Below are 12912 nucleotides of genomic sequence, written 5' to 3' on the forward strand. Positions count from 1 at the left end.
GAACAGGGAGTCACTGTCCTAGCCACGTGTGCCCTGGGGTACCCAGCAGGATTCTTTGTTAGTAGCCCCCTTTCCGCTAATGACGTGTGGGTCCCTGAGCGAGCCGCCACCGTGGGACACTGGGGGGTGACTGGAGGAGAGGGGAGGGAGGGCTAGGGTGAGGTTGGAGGAGGGTTGCAGGAGTCGGGGGCAGGCTGCGGGGATTTCTGGGCGGTGGTTTGGGGCGAGAGGCTGCGGAGGAGTTCTGGTTGCGGGAACTGACCGCATGTACAGAGGAGGGAGAAGTGCGCCCCGGCGGGGGCGGGGCGCGCCCCGCTGCCCTGGCCGCGCAGCGCCGCTCTCGGGGGCGGCTGCAGTAGCGCCGGGCCGCGGGCGGTGTCGCTGTGGGCTGGCAGTGCAGCGGGCAGCTCCCCGCTTTGCCGGCGAGCGCGGCTCGGAGCCTGCGCCCTGCTGCCCAGCCCAGGCGGTGCGTCTCGGCCGACCCCGCCCCCTCCCCTCTTCCCTTCGCAGGCAGGCAGCGCCTGAGTGGGAGGCGGCGGCCGCGGCGATGGCGGACAGCGCCAGCGAGAGCGACACAGACGGCGCGGGGGGCAGCGGCGTGACGCCGGCGGGCTGTGCGGCGGGCCCCGGCGCGGGGGGCGGCAAGGCGGGCGGCATCGTGATCTCGCCGTTCCGGCTGGAGGAGCTGACGAACCGGCTGGCCTCGCTGCAGCAGGAGAACAAGGTGCTGAAGATCGAGCTGGAGACCTACAAGCTGAAGTGCAAAGCGCTGCAGGAGGAGAACCGCGACCTGCGCAAGGCCAGCGTCACCATCGTGAGTGCCAGGGCAGCGGGGCGGGGCTGCCGGGCAGCCCGGCTCGGAGAGGGGGCTGCGGCGCGGTGGGTTGGGTAGGGCCGTGCCTGCCCCCGCCAGCCCGGGAGGGAGGTGCCCGGCTACCAGGCGCCGCTGGAGGTGCCTGGCTGAGAGGCGGCGCTGGGCTGGGCGGGTTTCCCGCCTCGCTTTGAAGGGGGGACCTGCCCGCTGGGGAGAGGGGAAGGTCCCCGGTTCTTGGGCGACTTGCGGTGGGGTTGCTGGGCTCCCCCGGTGGTTTGGCTTGGGGTGCGGGAGGAGACCCCTGGGCATCCCCTCGTTCGGTGGGTGGCCTTGCCCGCCATGCCAATGGCGCGGGGTCCTGAGGCGCTCTCCGCCGTGGTGGTGGGGGTGTAATTACCAGAAAGAAGGTGCTGGAGCAATTTATAAGCTGGTGACGGGAAAGCGACACATGCTCTGCCGTGGGAAGTGTCTGGGGGAGAACCCAGTGACCTCGGAAACTCCCAGCGCTTTGCACTAGGAAGGGTTCTGCCCAGGAGCCTGGCGGTGGGGGGCACCGTGTCTGCACCCCACTCTGTGATGACAACAGATGGAGGAGGTCAGGCGCTTCCCTGACAGGCTTTCGCTGCTGTTTTCCTGCTGCTTACTACCTCCTTGTAGAAAGGTGGCTAAGGGGGGGAAGGGGCTCACCTAGGCGTAAACATTTAGAGCACCTTGTCTGGCAGCTGGGCTGAAAGGGTTGGAGGTGCTGCAGTTTGGGTTGGGTCCCTAGATCTCTGGCTTAATTGGAAATAGTTTAGTAAAGTTTTAACATCCTGTATGCTGATAAGGGCTTCAGGGAACTACCACAATACCTGAGTCTGTTGGCATAGAACTGGGTTTAAAATACTGGGTTTTAATAGCAGGGTTTGATGCTGTTGCAGCTCAAACAAGTTTCCTCCTGCCAAACCCTTCAAGTAAAATGGATCTAATCATAACACATTCAGAGCTGTCTAAGTCTTAATGTATTCTTGCATAAATGGAACATTTTTCTTCTTTCTCTCTTTCTCAAATGCTTGCAAAAAAATTTAACTCAGGCTAAGTCTTTCAAAACAGGTGCCATATGAATTAGTTTATTTAAAATATTTTCCTTTTTTAATATTCCTTATTGTATGAAAACTAGAGTAGAGAATGAGCTATAATCAGACTCCTTTAAGATTCTATACTTTCTGCCTTTTGTTTTACAGTGCTTCTGAAGTATTGTAAATACTGCACTTGGTTACAGCCCTGATCCTGCCATTGGATCTGCCAGTGTAAGAGTCCTCTGGAGGGGGCCTAAAATTTGCAACTCGATGAGAAAACATGCTGATTTCCTCACCAGGGCTAATGAAGTACAATTGGTTACTTCTGTGCTAATAGATGGGTTCTAATCTATATGGCTTTATTTGGTAATTGATAATTAATATGCAAGTTTATTAAAATAGATGAATATTTTAAGGGAAGTAAGGGTATTGGGATTTGTGTAGAGAAAATATAGACATTCCATAAAGTCACTCATAGTAAAGAATGGTGTTGAATGGGATGGAGAACAGTTCATTTAAGGATACATAAGTTATGGATACACTCAGTACGTGTTCAATTCACACTCCTCATCTGAGAAGACAAACGGTAAGAAAATATGCAGGTTACCATAACAGTATTTTAGTCGTATATTTAGCACACGCCCCATTTTACATGAATAGATTGGATGGAAACTCATTTAAAATTAGTACTGAAAAGTTGATTTGTAAAAATAGTCTTTAAAATAAGACTGTTTAGCATCATTGTTGCAGATGTAGAAACACAGTATTAAAAAGTGTAAAACTTAAATGCCCCTATCAGGGGTAGGCAACCTATGGCACACGTGCCGAAGGCGGCACGTGAGCTGATTTTCAGTGGCACTCATACTGCCCAGGTCCTGGCCACCAGCCCGGGGGGGCTCTGCATTTTAATTTAATTTTAAATGAAGCTTCTTAAACATTTTAAAAACCTTATTTACTTTACATACAACAATAGTTTATTATATATTCTAGACTTATTGAAAGAGACCTTCTAAACATGTTAAAATGTATTACTGGCACGCAAAACCTTAAATTGGAGTGAATAAATGAAGACTCGGCACACCACTTCTGAAATCTGCTGACCTCTGCCCTAGATAAAAGGACACAGTTATTGTAAACTTTGTCATTTTAAAACTGTGAGAAACACATTGCCTTAGCCTATGTGAGGAAGGGCCATTGATTTATGAACACTTAGGAGGATAATTAGAACTCTATCTGCATCATGAATTATGGGATTAGGTAATCCCGAGTAAAATAAATATGTAAATATGATTAACATGCAGCTGTTCTAGTTTTCCATTGTTTTAGAGTTCAGGTGCTTTTAGGTGAATAGTGGTTGTGATGGTAGTTAGAATTTCATTATCAAAACTAATATGCAAGCATATTGTTTTATAATCATGAGCAACGTTCTGTGGCATTATAAATAACCCTACGTACTTGTATGCATTGAAATTTGGTCTCGGCTCTGCACACCTTTACTTAAGTGAATAGACACATTGATATGCAGGATGAGTCTCTTAGAGTGCAAATGCTCGTAACTGTCCTTTCTGATCTTTTATCTGTCTCTGGCCTAGCAAATTCTTAGTTTTATTACAAATATATTAGCAATAACTTGGCTACCCACTTTACTTCTTACTATTGGTGATATGAGTATATAGACTGTTATGTCTGGTGGCTAAGAAAAGGAATCTGGAACTCATCAAGAGAAATCTCTCTCCTAATAGCCATTTGAATGTCCAGCAGGATGTCTGCAGGAAAAGTGCATGAAATATAATACAGTAGTATTTTGGTGCTATATTTGTCATCCTTGACTAATCAGGGAAATGCACAGTTCTGTTATTACTTTACAAGAGGCATATGCCATGTTTTTATTAAATTAAATAGCGTAGTTTATCTTCTGGCCCAGAAATGAAGGGTGAGGGATCTTATCAGAGACTTTCTTTTTGCCATTTACAGTGAGATGATATACTCAGCATGGTTTCAAAAATATACTTGTTTGTGTGTAATTTCTAAAGAGAACCATTAGATTTTTGAACTCATTTCCAAAACTTATAGTCTGGGGTTTTCTTTGGGGACTGAATGCATTCACTATTAATCAGATGTTAATGTATAAACAGGTGCTATTTTTGTTCAAATCTAAAATCCAGTAGTGCAATTTATTTTAAAATATCTCAGAAGAACAGAGAAAAGAAGTACAACATATCTATGGCAACCTGTGGGCACACCAGAAAATCTAACATCTTCAGAAGGATCTCTGTACAGTTAGCTCTTATAAGTGGTTCAGTCAGTAATGCACGGCAGTTTAGAATTCTGAAAATAGAATGAGGTGACATATTGATGAGCACAAAGGGGAGAACTAGAGTGCAGTCATTTGTTTGAAATAGTTGCTGAAGTATAGAAAAGAGAGATGATTAGGAAAATAAAATCAGCAAGGAGAGAGTGATGGCCCTGGAGACTGTTCACAATTTCTCTGTCATATAGAAGTATATATTTGTAACTTACGGCAGTGCAACAGAAATAGAATTATAGGCCATTTACCCTTTCTAAAGTCAACTTCTTGCTCTTTTGACATTTTCAGCCTATCAGTATTAAAGGTGACATGCAAGATGTCAGTTAATATGTATTTTTTTAAATAAAATATTGTATCAGTGTCTTGGATCAACAGAAAACATAACTTTATAACTAGGGCCCTACCAAATTCATAGCCATGAAAAATGTGTCACGGACCTTGAAATCTGGTTTCCCCTATGAAATCAAGTCTTTTACCCTATACTATACAGATTTCACAGGGGAGACCAGCATTTCTCACACTGGCGTCCTGACCCAAAAGGGGGCTGTAGGAGGTGGTGTTGCTTGGTTATTGTAGGGGTGGGGTCACGGTATTGCCACCCTTACTTCTGAACTGCCTTCAGAGCTGGGTGGCTGGAGATCAGTGGCTGCTGGCAAGGCACCCTGCTCTGAAGGCAGCATCCCACCAGCAGCAGTGCAGAAGTAAGGGTAGCAATACCCTACTATGCCACCCTTACTTCTGCGCTGCTGCCTTCAGAGCTAGGCGGCCAGAGGGTGGTGACTGCTGGCCAAGGCTCCCAGGTCTGAAGGCAGCACAGAAGTAATGGTAGCAATACTGTGACCCCCCCGCCCCCCACAATAACCTTACAACCCTTCCACAACCCCCTTTTGAGCTAGGACCCCTTCAGTTACAACACTGTGAAATTTCAGATTTAAATATCAGAAATAATTAAATTTACTATTTTTAAAATCCTGTGACCATGAAATTGACCAAAATGGACCTTGAATTTGGTAGGGCTCTATTTATAACTTGTCAGGACTTTAAAACTTTAAACCATCATTAATATAAACACATTTGCATTCCAAATATTGTCCAATTACTCCAATATAAAAATGGTTGGAGACCACTTTTCTCTGGCTTTGAAAAGGTTTAAGTGAGAGCTGATAGAAGGTAAGTGTAAATAAATGTTTAGTTGGGGAGGTGTGTGGGGGAAAACAGTTGTTCTACTTTGCTTGTCATTTACTCTACCTTTTACTAATCCTATATAGCTTTTTGTATTTACACCCTCACAACTCAACCCAAGTTCTTTGTTGGTCTTGTAGAGAAGTTGTAAATGTATGTAACATGTTTATTTCCTATTATAGAAATGACTGTGATGTTATAAATCAGCTTTGATTTCATCACAGGGCAAAGATGAGCTGAGGAGGAGAATGCCCATTTGTGTACAGATAAAGTACCAAGATGAAATTGTTTTAAATGAACACAAAAGTATGTAGATGAATGTGAATCTTCCCATCATGTTGTTTCTTATCAAGGACCCTTGCAACACACACTGATTTGTACTCCACTGTGTTAGCACTGCAGACACGTTAAAATTGTATTGCAGTTACTTAGTTCTCTGTGCTGTTTCACCTTTAAATGTTGACAACGTTCTCCTTTTGTTTTCTTTTTGGCAAACCTTTATCCCCCCCTCCCCCAATAATGCTGGCTTTTGTTAGTCTTTGTATGTGTGCCCCATTATCACTGAATTCAGCATGAATGCGAACAGCTTTTGAAATTGTTTAAAAGCTTGCTGCAGCGTAGCAAAGGCGCGCTCGCTCGCTCCTTTTTGTGTGTGTGTGTGTGTGTGTGTGTGAACTTCTTGGTGGCAGAGGGGTTAATTTGAAAATGGATATTTTGTGCAAAAAGCCTGTATTAAAGTGTGTTTCTACATGGAATAGTCAGTCTGGGGGGAAAAGGCATCAAGATTTCATGTTTGCGTGTTTACTGATTCCATATCAAATTTGGTAAAATATATAAATACAAAGATTTCTTTGACTGTCAGGCCTTCAAATTAAGTTTGGGCACTAAATATTTTCTTCCTTATTGTCACCAGTTTGCACGCCAAATAGAGAATAACTTATACTTGTGCAACTGCCTCATCTTGAAATTATGCCCTCACTCTTGTGTAACCACATTGAAGGCTGTTGTTGGGATGATTGAAGTTTGTGCTGTGCTTTAAAAACAAAGCACCGTACAGATGTGAAGTATTATCAGATTACATACAAAAACATTACATTAGGAGAATGTTATGGTTACAGTGTTACAAAATCAGTCACTAAGAAATTCCAGAAGTAAGTTGCTTAACCTTAATTTCGCTCCCTTGTGCATATGCATTATGATAGTCTTTTACTACATCAATATATACCATTTTTTTCTACAAGATCCTTGCCTCATTCAGTACGTTGGGTGCCTGGTACCAGGGTAGATAAAAATAAGTCCTTTAAAAATTGGATTTTTTTTTATTTAGATCATGAATTTTTTTATTTAAACTTTTTAAAAATTAAATCAGATTGTGTTTTTACATTTTATAGTGTTACATTTTTAAAATGATTGTATTGTAACTTTTTTTTAGTTTTCTAATGGTACAATTTTACATAACTTTTTTCTACTAAGAAGTTTCAAACTTAAAAAGACATGCCAAGGGCCTCAGTAACTTCCTTACTGTGAGACCAACGCCAACTAAAAAAGTGATAAGCAAATAATTGTGCTATATTTGCAGTCAACATCACCTTCTATAGCTTAAACTTATATAAGGCAAGAAAGTGGGGGCAAGTAGCCACGTGAAAGCATTTCCAGTCAGGGTTTGGCTTGTAAAGTTAATGGGACTTGTGCTCCTAAGTCAGTTAAGTGCTTTTAAAAAGAACAGGAGTACTTGTGGCACCTTAGAAACTAACAAATTTGAGCATAAGCTTTCGTGGGCTACAGCCTACTTCATCGGATGCATTAAGTGCTTTTGAAATTCCTACTCTTAAGTGCCTAATATGGATTTCTGTTTTTGAAAATTTTGTGCTGGGTATAAAATGTTTACAGTAACTTTGTTAATGTATTGGAAGCCTAAACTTTTCATTAACACTGCAATAATTTTGTTTTATAGTGACACAGACTGCATGTCACAATGATGATGATTAAAAATAATTTTAGTTCCTGATTCTGCAACTATTTGTGCACTTGTTTAACTTTAAGTATGACTGGTAGTCCCATTGACTTCAATGGGACTATTCATGTGAGTAAAGTTATGTACCTGCTTAAGTGTTTGCAGCATTAGTACCATATTTTTCACTTTTTTTTTACTATAATAATTTTATTAAATTTGTTAGATAAGATACCTTATAGGCAACTTTAATTCTGGCATTTCTTAACTTTTGAGTGCTTGAGATTGCAACCTTAACATTATTTTGACATAGCTTGTATAAATGTCACTTCCTAGCTTGTTAAAAAAAGGTAAAATGAAAAAGCCCAAACATTTCAGTAATGGATTTGGAACAGTCAGATCCACAGCACAGACCTCTGCTGCATGAGCTAATGGAGTAACTAGTAGTAGGCAGTTATACTCTGTGAGCCTGTCATTTGAAGGGGATGAGACACATTCTTTGCCAGTGGGTTTTACAGGTATTTGCTGACAGAGGAGTGTTAGGACTCAGGAATCCTGGATTCTATTTCAGGTTCTGGAATGGCATGTGTTTTACTGGTTAGACTCTTCTTTCCCTCTGTTTCTTTACTTTCCTACCCTGTCGTTTCTCTGCTCTTCATACCTCTGTATTTGAGTTTGGCTGCTTCCTCTATGTTGTCCGGATGCCAATAGGGGGAGCATGGAGAATGGAGGCGATCGAGTTTCCTTGTTCTCAGTTCTAGGGCCCAGTGCTACTGTTGCTCCCAGCAGCTGGGAGGAGCAGTTGAAGGAAAACTCCCTGCTCAGCACTGGGATGGAAGGTGCTCAGTAGACACAAAGTTTGGAGAAATTTGCTGCCAGCCTCTATAACAAACCTCTGCTGAGTGTGTTCAAATTTTCAGTGGCTCATAAGTTAGGAAAATTTGGATGGATTTTCATGGGTAAAGCAAAAGGCACTACAGAGATACTGCAGTTTCTCAACAGAACAGTTGGCATCAGCAAAACAACTTATTTTCCTCCAACCTCATGCTCAAACTGTTCTTGCTGAAACTTTATATATAGTCAGAGACAGTTACCTGGCAAATAAACTTTCAGCCCTAACAGTTAAAGTTAGCAAAGTTAATGAATATTTCAGTTTACTATAAATACAGCGCAAAATATGCAGTTAATATACTTTTTTTTTCTCTTCTAGAGTCTCTTAAACATTAGGGTTTAAAAACAAAAACAAACAAACAAAAAAACCTTTGCATACACCTTAAATGCATGAAGATTTGGGAGGGAAGGAAGAACTAGGTAGGAAGAATCCAAAGGGGGTGTTTAAGGAGTGGTGGGTAAAGTGGTGGTGGGGGAGGTACAAAGGAAGGAAGCCAGTCGTCAGTGTCTGGAGGTGGACAAGTGGAGAATGAAGCCTAAAGTGGGAAACAATTTAGAGACTGGCTATTTTTTTTTTTTTTTTTTTTTTTTTTTAAATGGATAGTATTTGAAGCCCTATGTGCCAGGCTTAAGCTGTTCATTGAATTTTCATTTCAAAATGAATGTTACACATACAAAATTAAAGAAATCTGAGATGTACCTGTAAGCCCAAATATTTTAATATGGTTTGTGTGAAAATGGGTTGGACCACTATTTTGTTCTGTTTGGCTCCTGCTGGCTGTAGGATAGACTGTTCACAGTTCCAATCATTAGGGCTCAGTAGGCAGTCTTTTTTTGGAACTTTTTTTTTAATCTGTCTGCATTGTGGCTCAAATGGTAGTATGTCTAGAGACATGACAAAGTCTTGAATATATTTGCAGAGTGGGGTGAATTGGTGAAAAATATATTGGGGAAACTTGAGGTGTGAAATTACTAAAATAATGCAAAAGCTAAAGCAAAACTTTAGCACAAGTAATCAGCAAAATCTGTTCATTTTATGAAAATGCCCATTTTATCAATACCCACTTTTGAGAGTCAGGGATCAAACTGTATCATTAAGGAGCAGTAAATTATCAGGCATGATAGAACTGGCTAGTCTGTCAAATCTTTCAGAAAAAGTGGATAAATATGCAAGAGAGGTTTAATTTGTTCTTTTTAAAAAATTGCCTCTGTTTAAGAAGTGTCTACAGAACTTGAATCCTAGGTAGAAGTATCCAAAGGAAAAAAGGAAACTTAATAGTAAACTCTGTCAACTTTTTGGCCTTTAGGTTGTTGTGATAAGAGTAATAGTTACCTGCATGGTTGGCCAACTTTCACAGATGGCAGAAAAGGGTGCATGCATTGTCTGTTTACATTCAGTAGTGCTGACTAGCCTTTAGTGCATTAAGTTTCCAGAGGAAGACACTTTCAAGATGTTGTGATAACACTTTACTGTTTGACTATATTATAGAAATAAAATAGAAAAGCCTGGTGGCTTCAAGAACTGTAACAGTGTTTCTGTTAGAATATTGACAGTTTGTATACTAGATATTTATAAGAAATAGACTGGAAGAAAATATTTTGCCATTATTTCCTCCCTAGCATCTTGACTTATAGTGAAAATAACTTCATCAGATATAATTTTGAAAAATTTCTGTTGTATATAGAATTTAATTCAAATGATTACAAATCAAAAAGCATTTAAACCTGTACATCTTCAATCTTGGTGGGATTATCAGTATGGTACTTTGCATTGCTATATCCAAGTAGCTCTTTTGCATTGAATTGAGGGGGATTTCTTTTGTTTGGGTTAGGGAAAATATGTTGTATGCACTGGGACTCTAATGCAGATGTTTTGGAGTTTCGTATCATTCAAAAATATTGGGATTGAGTTAGATTAATTTTTTCTATTACTCTGTTCTTCTGTAGTTTCTAGTATTTGGTGTCCAGGTTACAAGGCAAATTGAGCCTTAGAACTGTTTTAGTCTCTCTCAAGCATACCGCATAGTTGACCTGGTTTCATGTCTGCCACTCTGGGTGAACCACACAGCCCTGCCGTTCTGACTGGATCTCTGGGCTGCAGCTCGCCCGGTTTCCCAACCATGTGAATGCAACAGGCCTATCTCGGTTTGGCACCTGTATGCCTCATCAGTCTGAGGAGCTGGGTTGTTAAAGTGACTCAAAACCAACGTCTTCAAAATAAACATGATTCATTCATTCACTCGTAGGTACACAACATGCAGAGCAAAGGGTGAAATAAATCAGGCGAGGTCTGCATGCACATTTCTCTATACATAAACTTTAATCTTTCCTTGTAGCTTTTGTATGGGCATGTCTACACTGTGAACTTACATTGGCAGAACTATGTCTCTCAGGGGCGTGAAAAATCCACATCCCTGTGAGATGTAGCTATGCCAGCCTAACTGCTGGTGTAGATGGTGCTAGGTTGACAGAATCCTTCCATCGATCTAGCTACTGCCTCTTGGGGAGGTGGTTTGCGTACGCCAATGGGAGAAGCCCTCCCATTGATGTAAGTAGTGTTTACATTGAAGTGCTACAGTGGAGCTGCTCTGCTGCAGCGGTTTAAGTGTAGACACACCCTATGTTTAAGTTAGCCCAGTTACCTCCATGTCTGGGTTGTGAGAAGCTGACTGCCCCAATGCAGTTGCTGCTGCTCTGTTGTCATCTTGCATGCATGCCGTGCGTGTTTATACTTAAAATGCTGTGGCGGCACAGTGGTACTTCAGTGAAGGCACTATGGCTTAGGTAGTCCACTTCCTTTATAGGTGGTAGCTAGGTTGGTGGGAGAATAGTGTTGTCTACACCAGGGGTTAGATTGTTTTTTTTCACACCCCTGATCAATATAGTTATACTGACCTAATTTCTTAGGGCAGACAAGGGCTAAGTATCTGGAAAACTCTCTCTATATTAGAGGCCCTGAGTGACTCCAAGAGTGTGATTCTGAGTACCACCCCAAGCATTGTGAGTTTAGATCCAACCCATGGCAGAAATTAGGCATGGGTGGAAGCAGGCAAATTGCTCTAATCTACCTCTGTCAAAGGGGGATTTTTATTTTGGGGGGGGGAAATACCCACTCCTAGCAGGGAATCCTGCCCCTGCTTCAGACAGGCTTCTCTAGCGATGCCCCAGGTCTACCCAGTCCTCCCCCTTTCCAGTCTGAGCCTCTCCCCCACATACTCTGGTCAGCCTCCTCCCATAGGTGCTGACTCAGTGGGTGCTCTGGGCTGGAGCACCCACAGAAAAAAATTAATGGGTGCTTAGCACCCACTGGCATTCAGCTCCCCCCTTCCTCCCAGCGCCTCTCACCCGCTGCCGGATCAGCTGTTACGTAGCGTGCAGGAGGTGCTGGGAGGGAGGGGCAGGAGTGGGGATGGAGCGGAACTTGGTGGGAAGAGGCGGTGCGGGGGTGGGGCCTTGGAGGAAGGGGTGAAGTGGGGGCAGGAAGAGGCAGGACAGAGTGGGGATGGGAAGGGCGGGTGTGGGAGCTTGGGGGAAGAGGTTGGGTGGGGGCAGGGCCTGGGGCCCAGAGGATGCAGGCGCCTGTGTCTCCTCATCAATCCTACACTTGGGATATGTATATCTTTACTATTTATTTTCTGGATTTTAGATGGCTCAGACACCCCAAGAGCAGCAGGGTCCCCCAAGTCCCAAAACACATGGCAGGCAAGAAGAGAGGCTCAGGCCCCTTCAGAGGGGCAGGACTCCCACAGATCCCAGAACACACACAAGAGGAAAATTCAGGGATGACAGACCCCCCTTACCACTAATCCCCCAAATCCCTCTGCTATCCCTCCCACTTCCCCTAATCTCACCCCTCACTCTCACATGAGCCCCTCCAATCATTCCCATTTATCCCACTCCCCATAATACCTCATCCCTCACTACATACCCAAACCCTTCTTCCCCTATTACCACCTATCTTGCATCCCTAATCATGCTCCCCTTTGTGAGCATTCATAAGTAAATTATTTTCTTTTCAAAACAGTTTTAGTGCCTTCTTAATATTCTGTTGTACTCTCACTCCTCAAAAACCCCACCTTGACAAAGGCAGATTTTTCCCAAATATTTATAGTCAGACTGCTGCTCAGGGTAGGTCTCAAACAGAGTTGCTAGTATCTGTGAACTTAGTGAAAGGCTTTTTTTTTTTTTTCCTGGGGGCTGTATCTCTGAAGGTCTGGTCAAATGGCCATAGGCGCTGACTCTGTGGGTGCTTCGGAGCTGGAGCACCCATGGGGAAAAATTAGTGCACCCACCGGCAGCCAAGCTGTCCCCTGCGCCCCCCTCACCTCCGCCTCCTCCCCTTAGTGTGCCACGTCCCCGATCCTCTGCCTACCTCCCAGCGCTTGCTGCCGCCAAACAGCTGTTTGGCAACATAGCAAGCTCCGGGAAGGAAGTGGGAGGAGCGGGAATGTGATATGCTCAGGGGAGGAGGCGGGGCCAGAGCGGGGATTTGGGGAAGGAGTTGGAATAGGGGCAGGGAGGGGGCGGAGACTTTGGGGAAGGGGTTGGAATGGGGGTGGGGCAGGGGTGGAGTTGGGGTGGGGCCGGAGGTGGGGGGGGGGAGGGTCGAGTACGCACTGGCGCGAGCAGAAATCGATGCCTATGCAAATGGCCCCAAATTTGGATCACAGATCATACCCCATTGGACACACCAAATTTAAAGAGAATC

General features: G+C 43.7%; 1 protein-coding gene across 2 annotated transcripts in view; it reads left to right on the forward strand.

The window, feature by feature from the left end:
• Nucleotides 1-477: 477 nt before the first annotated feature.
• The window catches only part of CCDC6 (coiled-coil domain containing 6), an 84429-nt gene continuing 71994 nt past the window's right edge, over nucleotides 478-12912 (forward strand). Inside the window, exon 1 of one of the 2 annotated variants that reach the window (XM_029911400.1) lies at nucleotides 478-814. In XM_029911400.1, coding sequence (XP_029767260.1) covers nucleotides 548-814 — 267 coding nt within the window. In that variant the 5' untranslated portion in view covers nucleotides 478-547. The remainder of the gene's footprint in view (nucleotides 815-12912) is intronic. The other variant, XM_024209706.3, reaches the window with a different exon arrangement.

Source organism: Terrapene carolina, unplaced genomic scaffold, assembly GCF_002925995.2.
Source record: "Terrapene carolina triunguis isolate 2854851 unplaced genomic scaffold, T_m_triunguis-2.0 Scaffold95, whole genome shotgun sequence".
NCBI lineage: Eukaryota > Metazoa > Chordata > Testudines > Emydidae > Terrapene > Terrapene triunguis.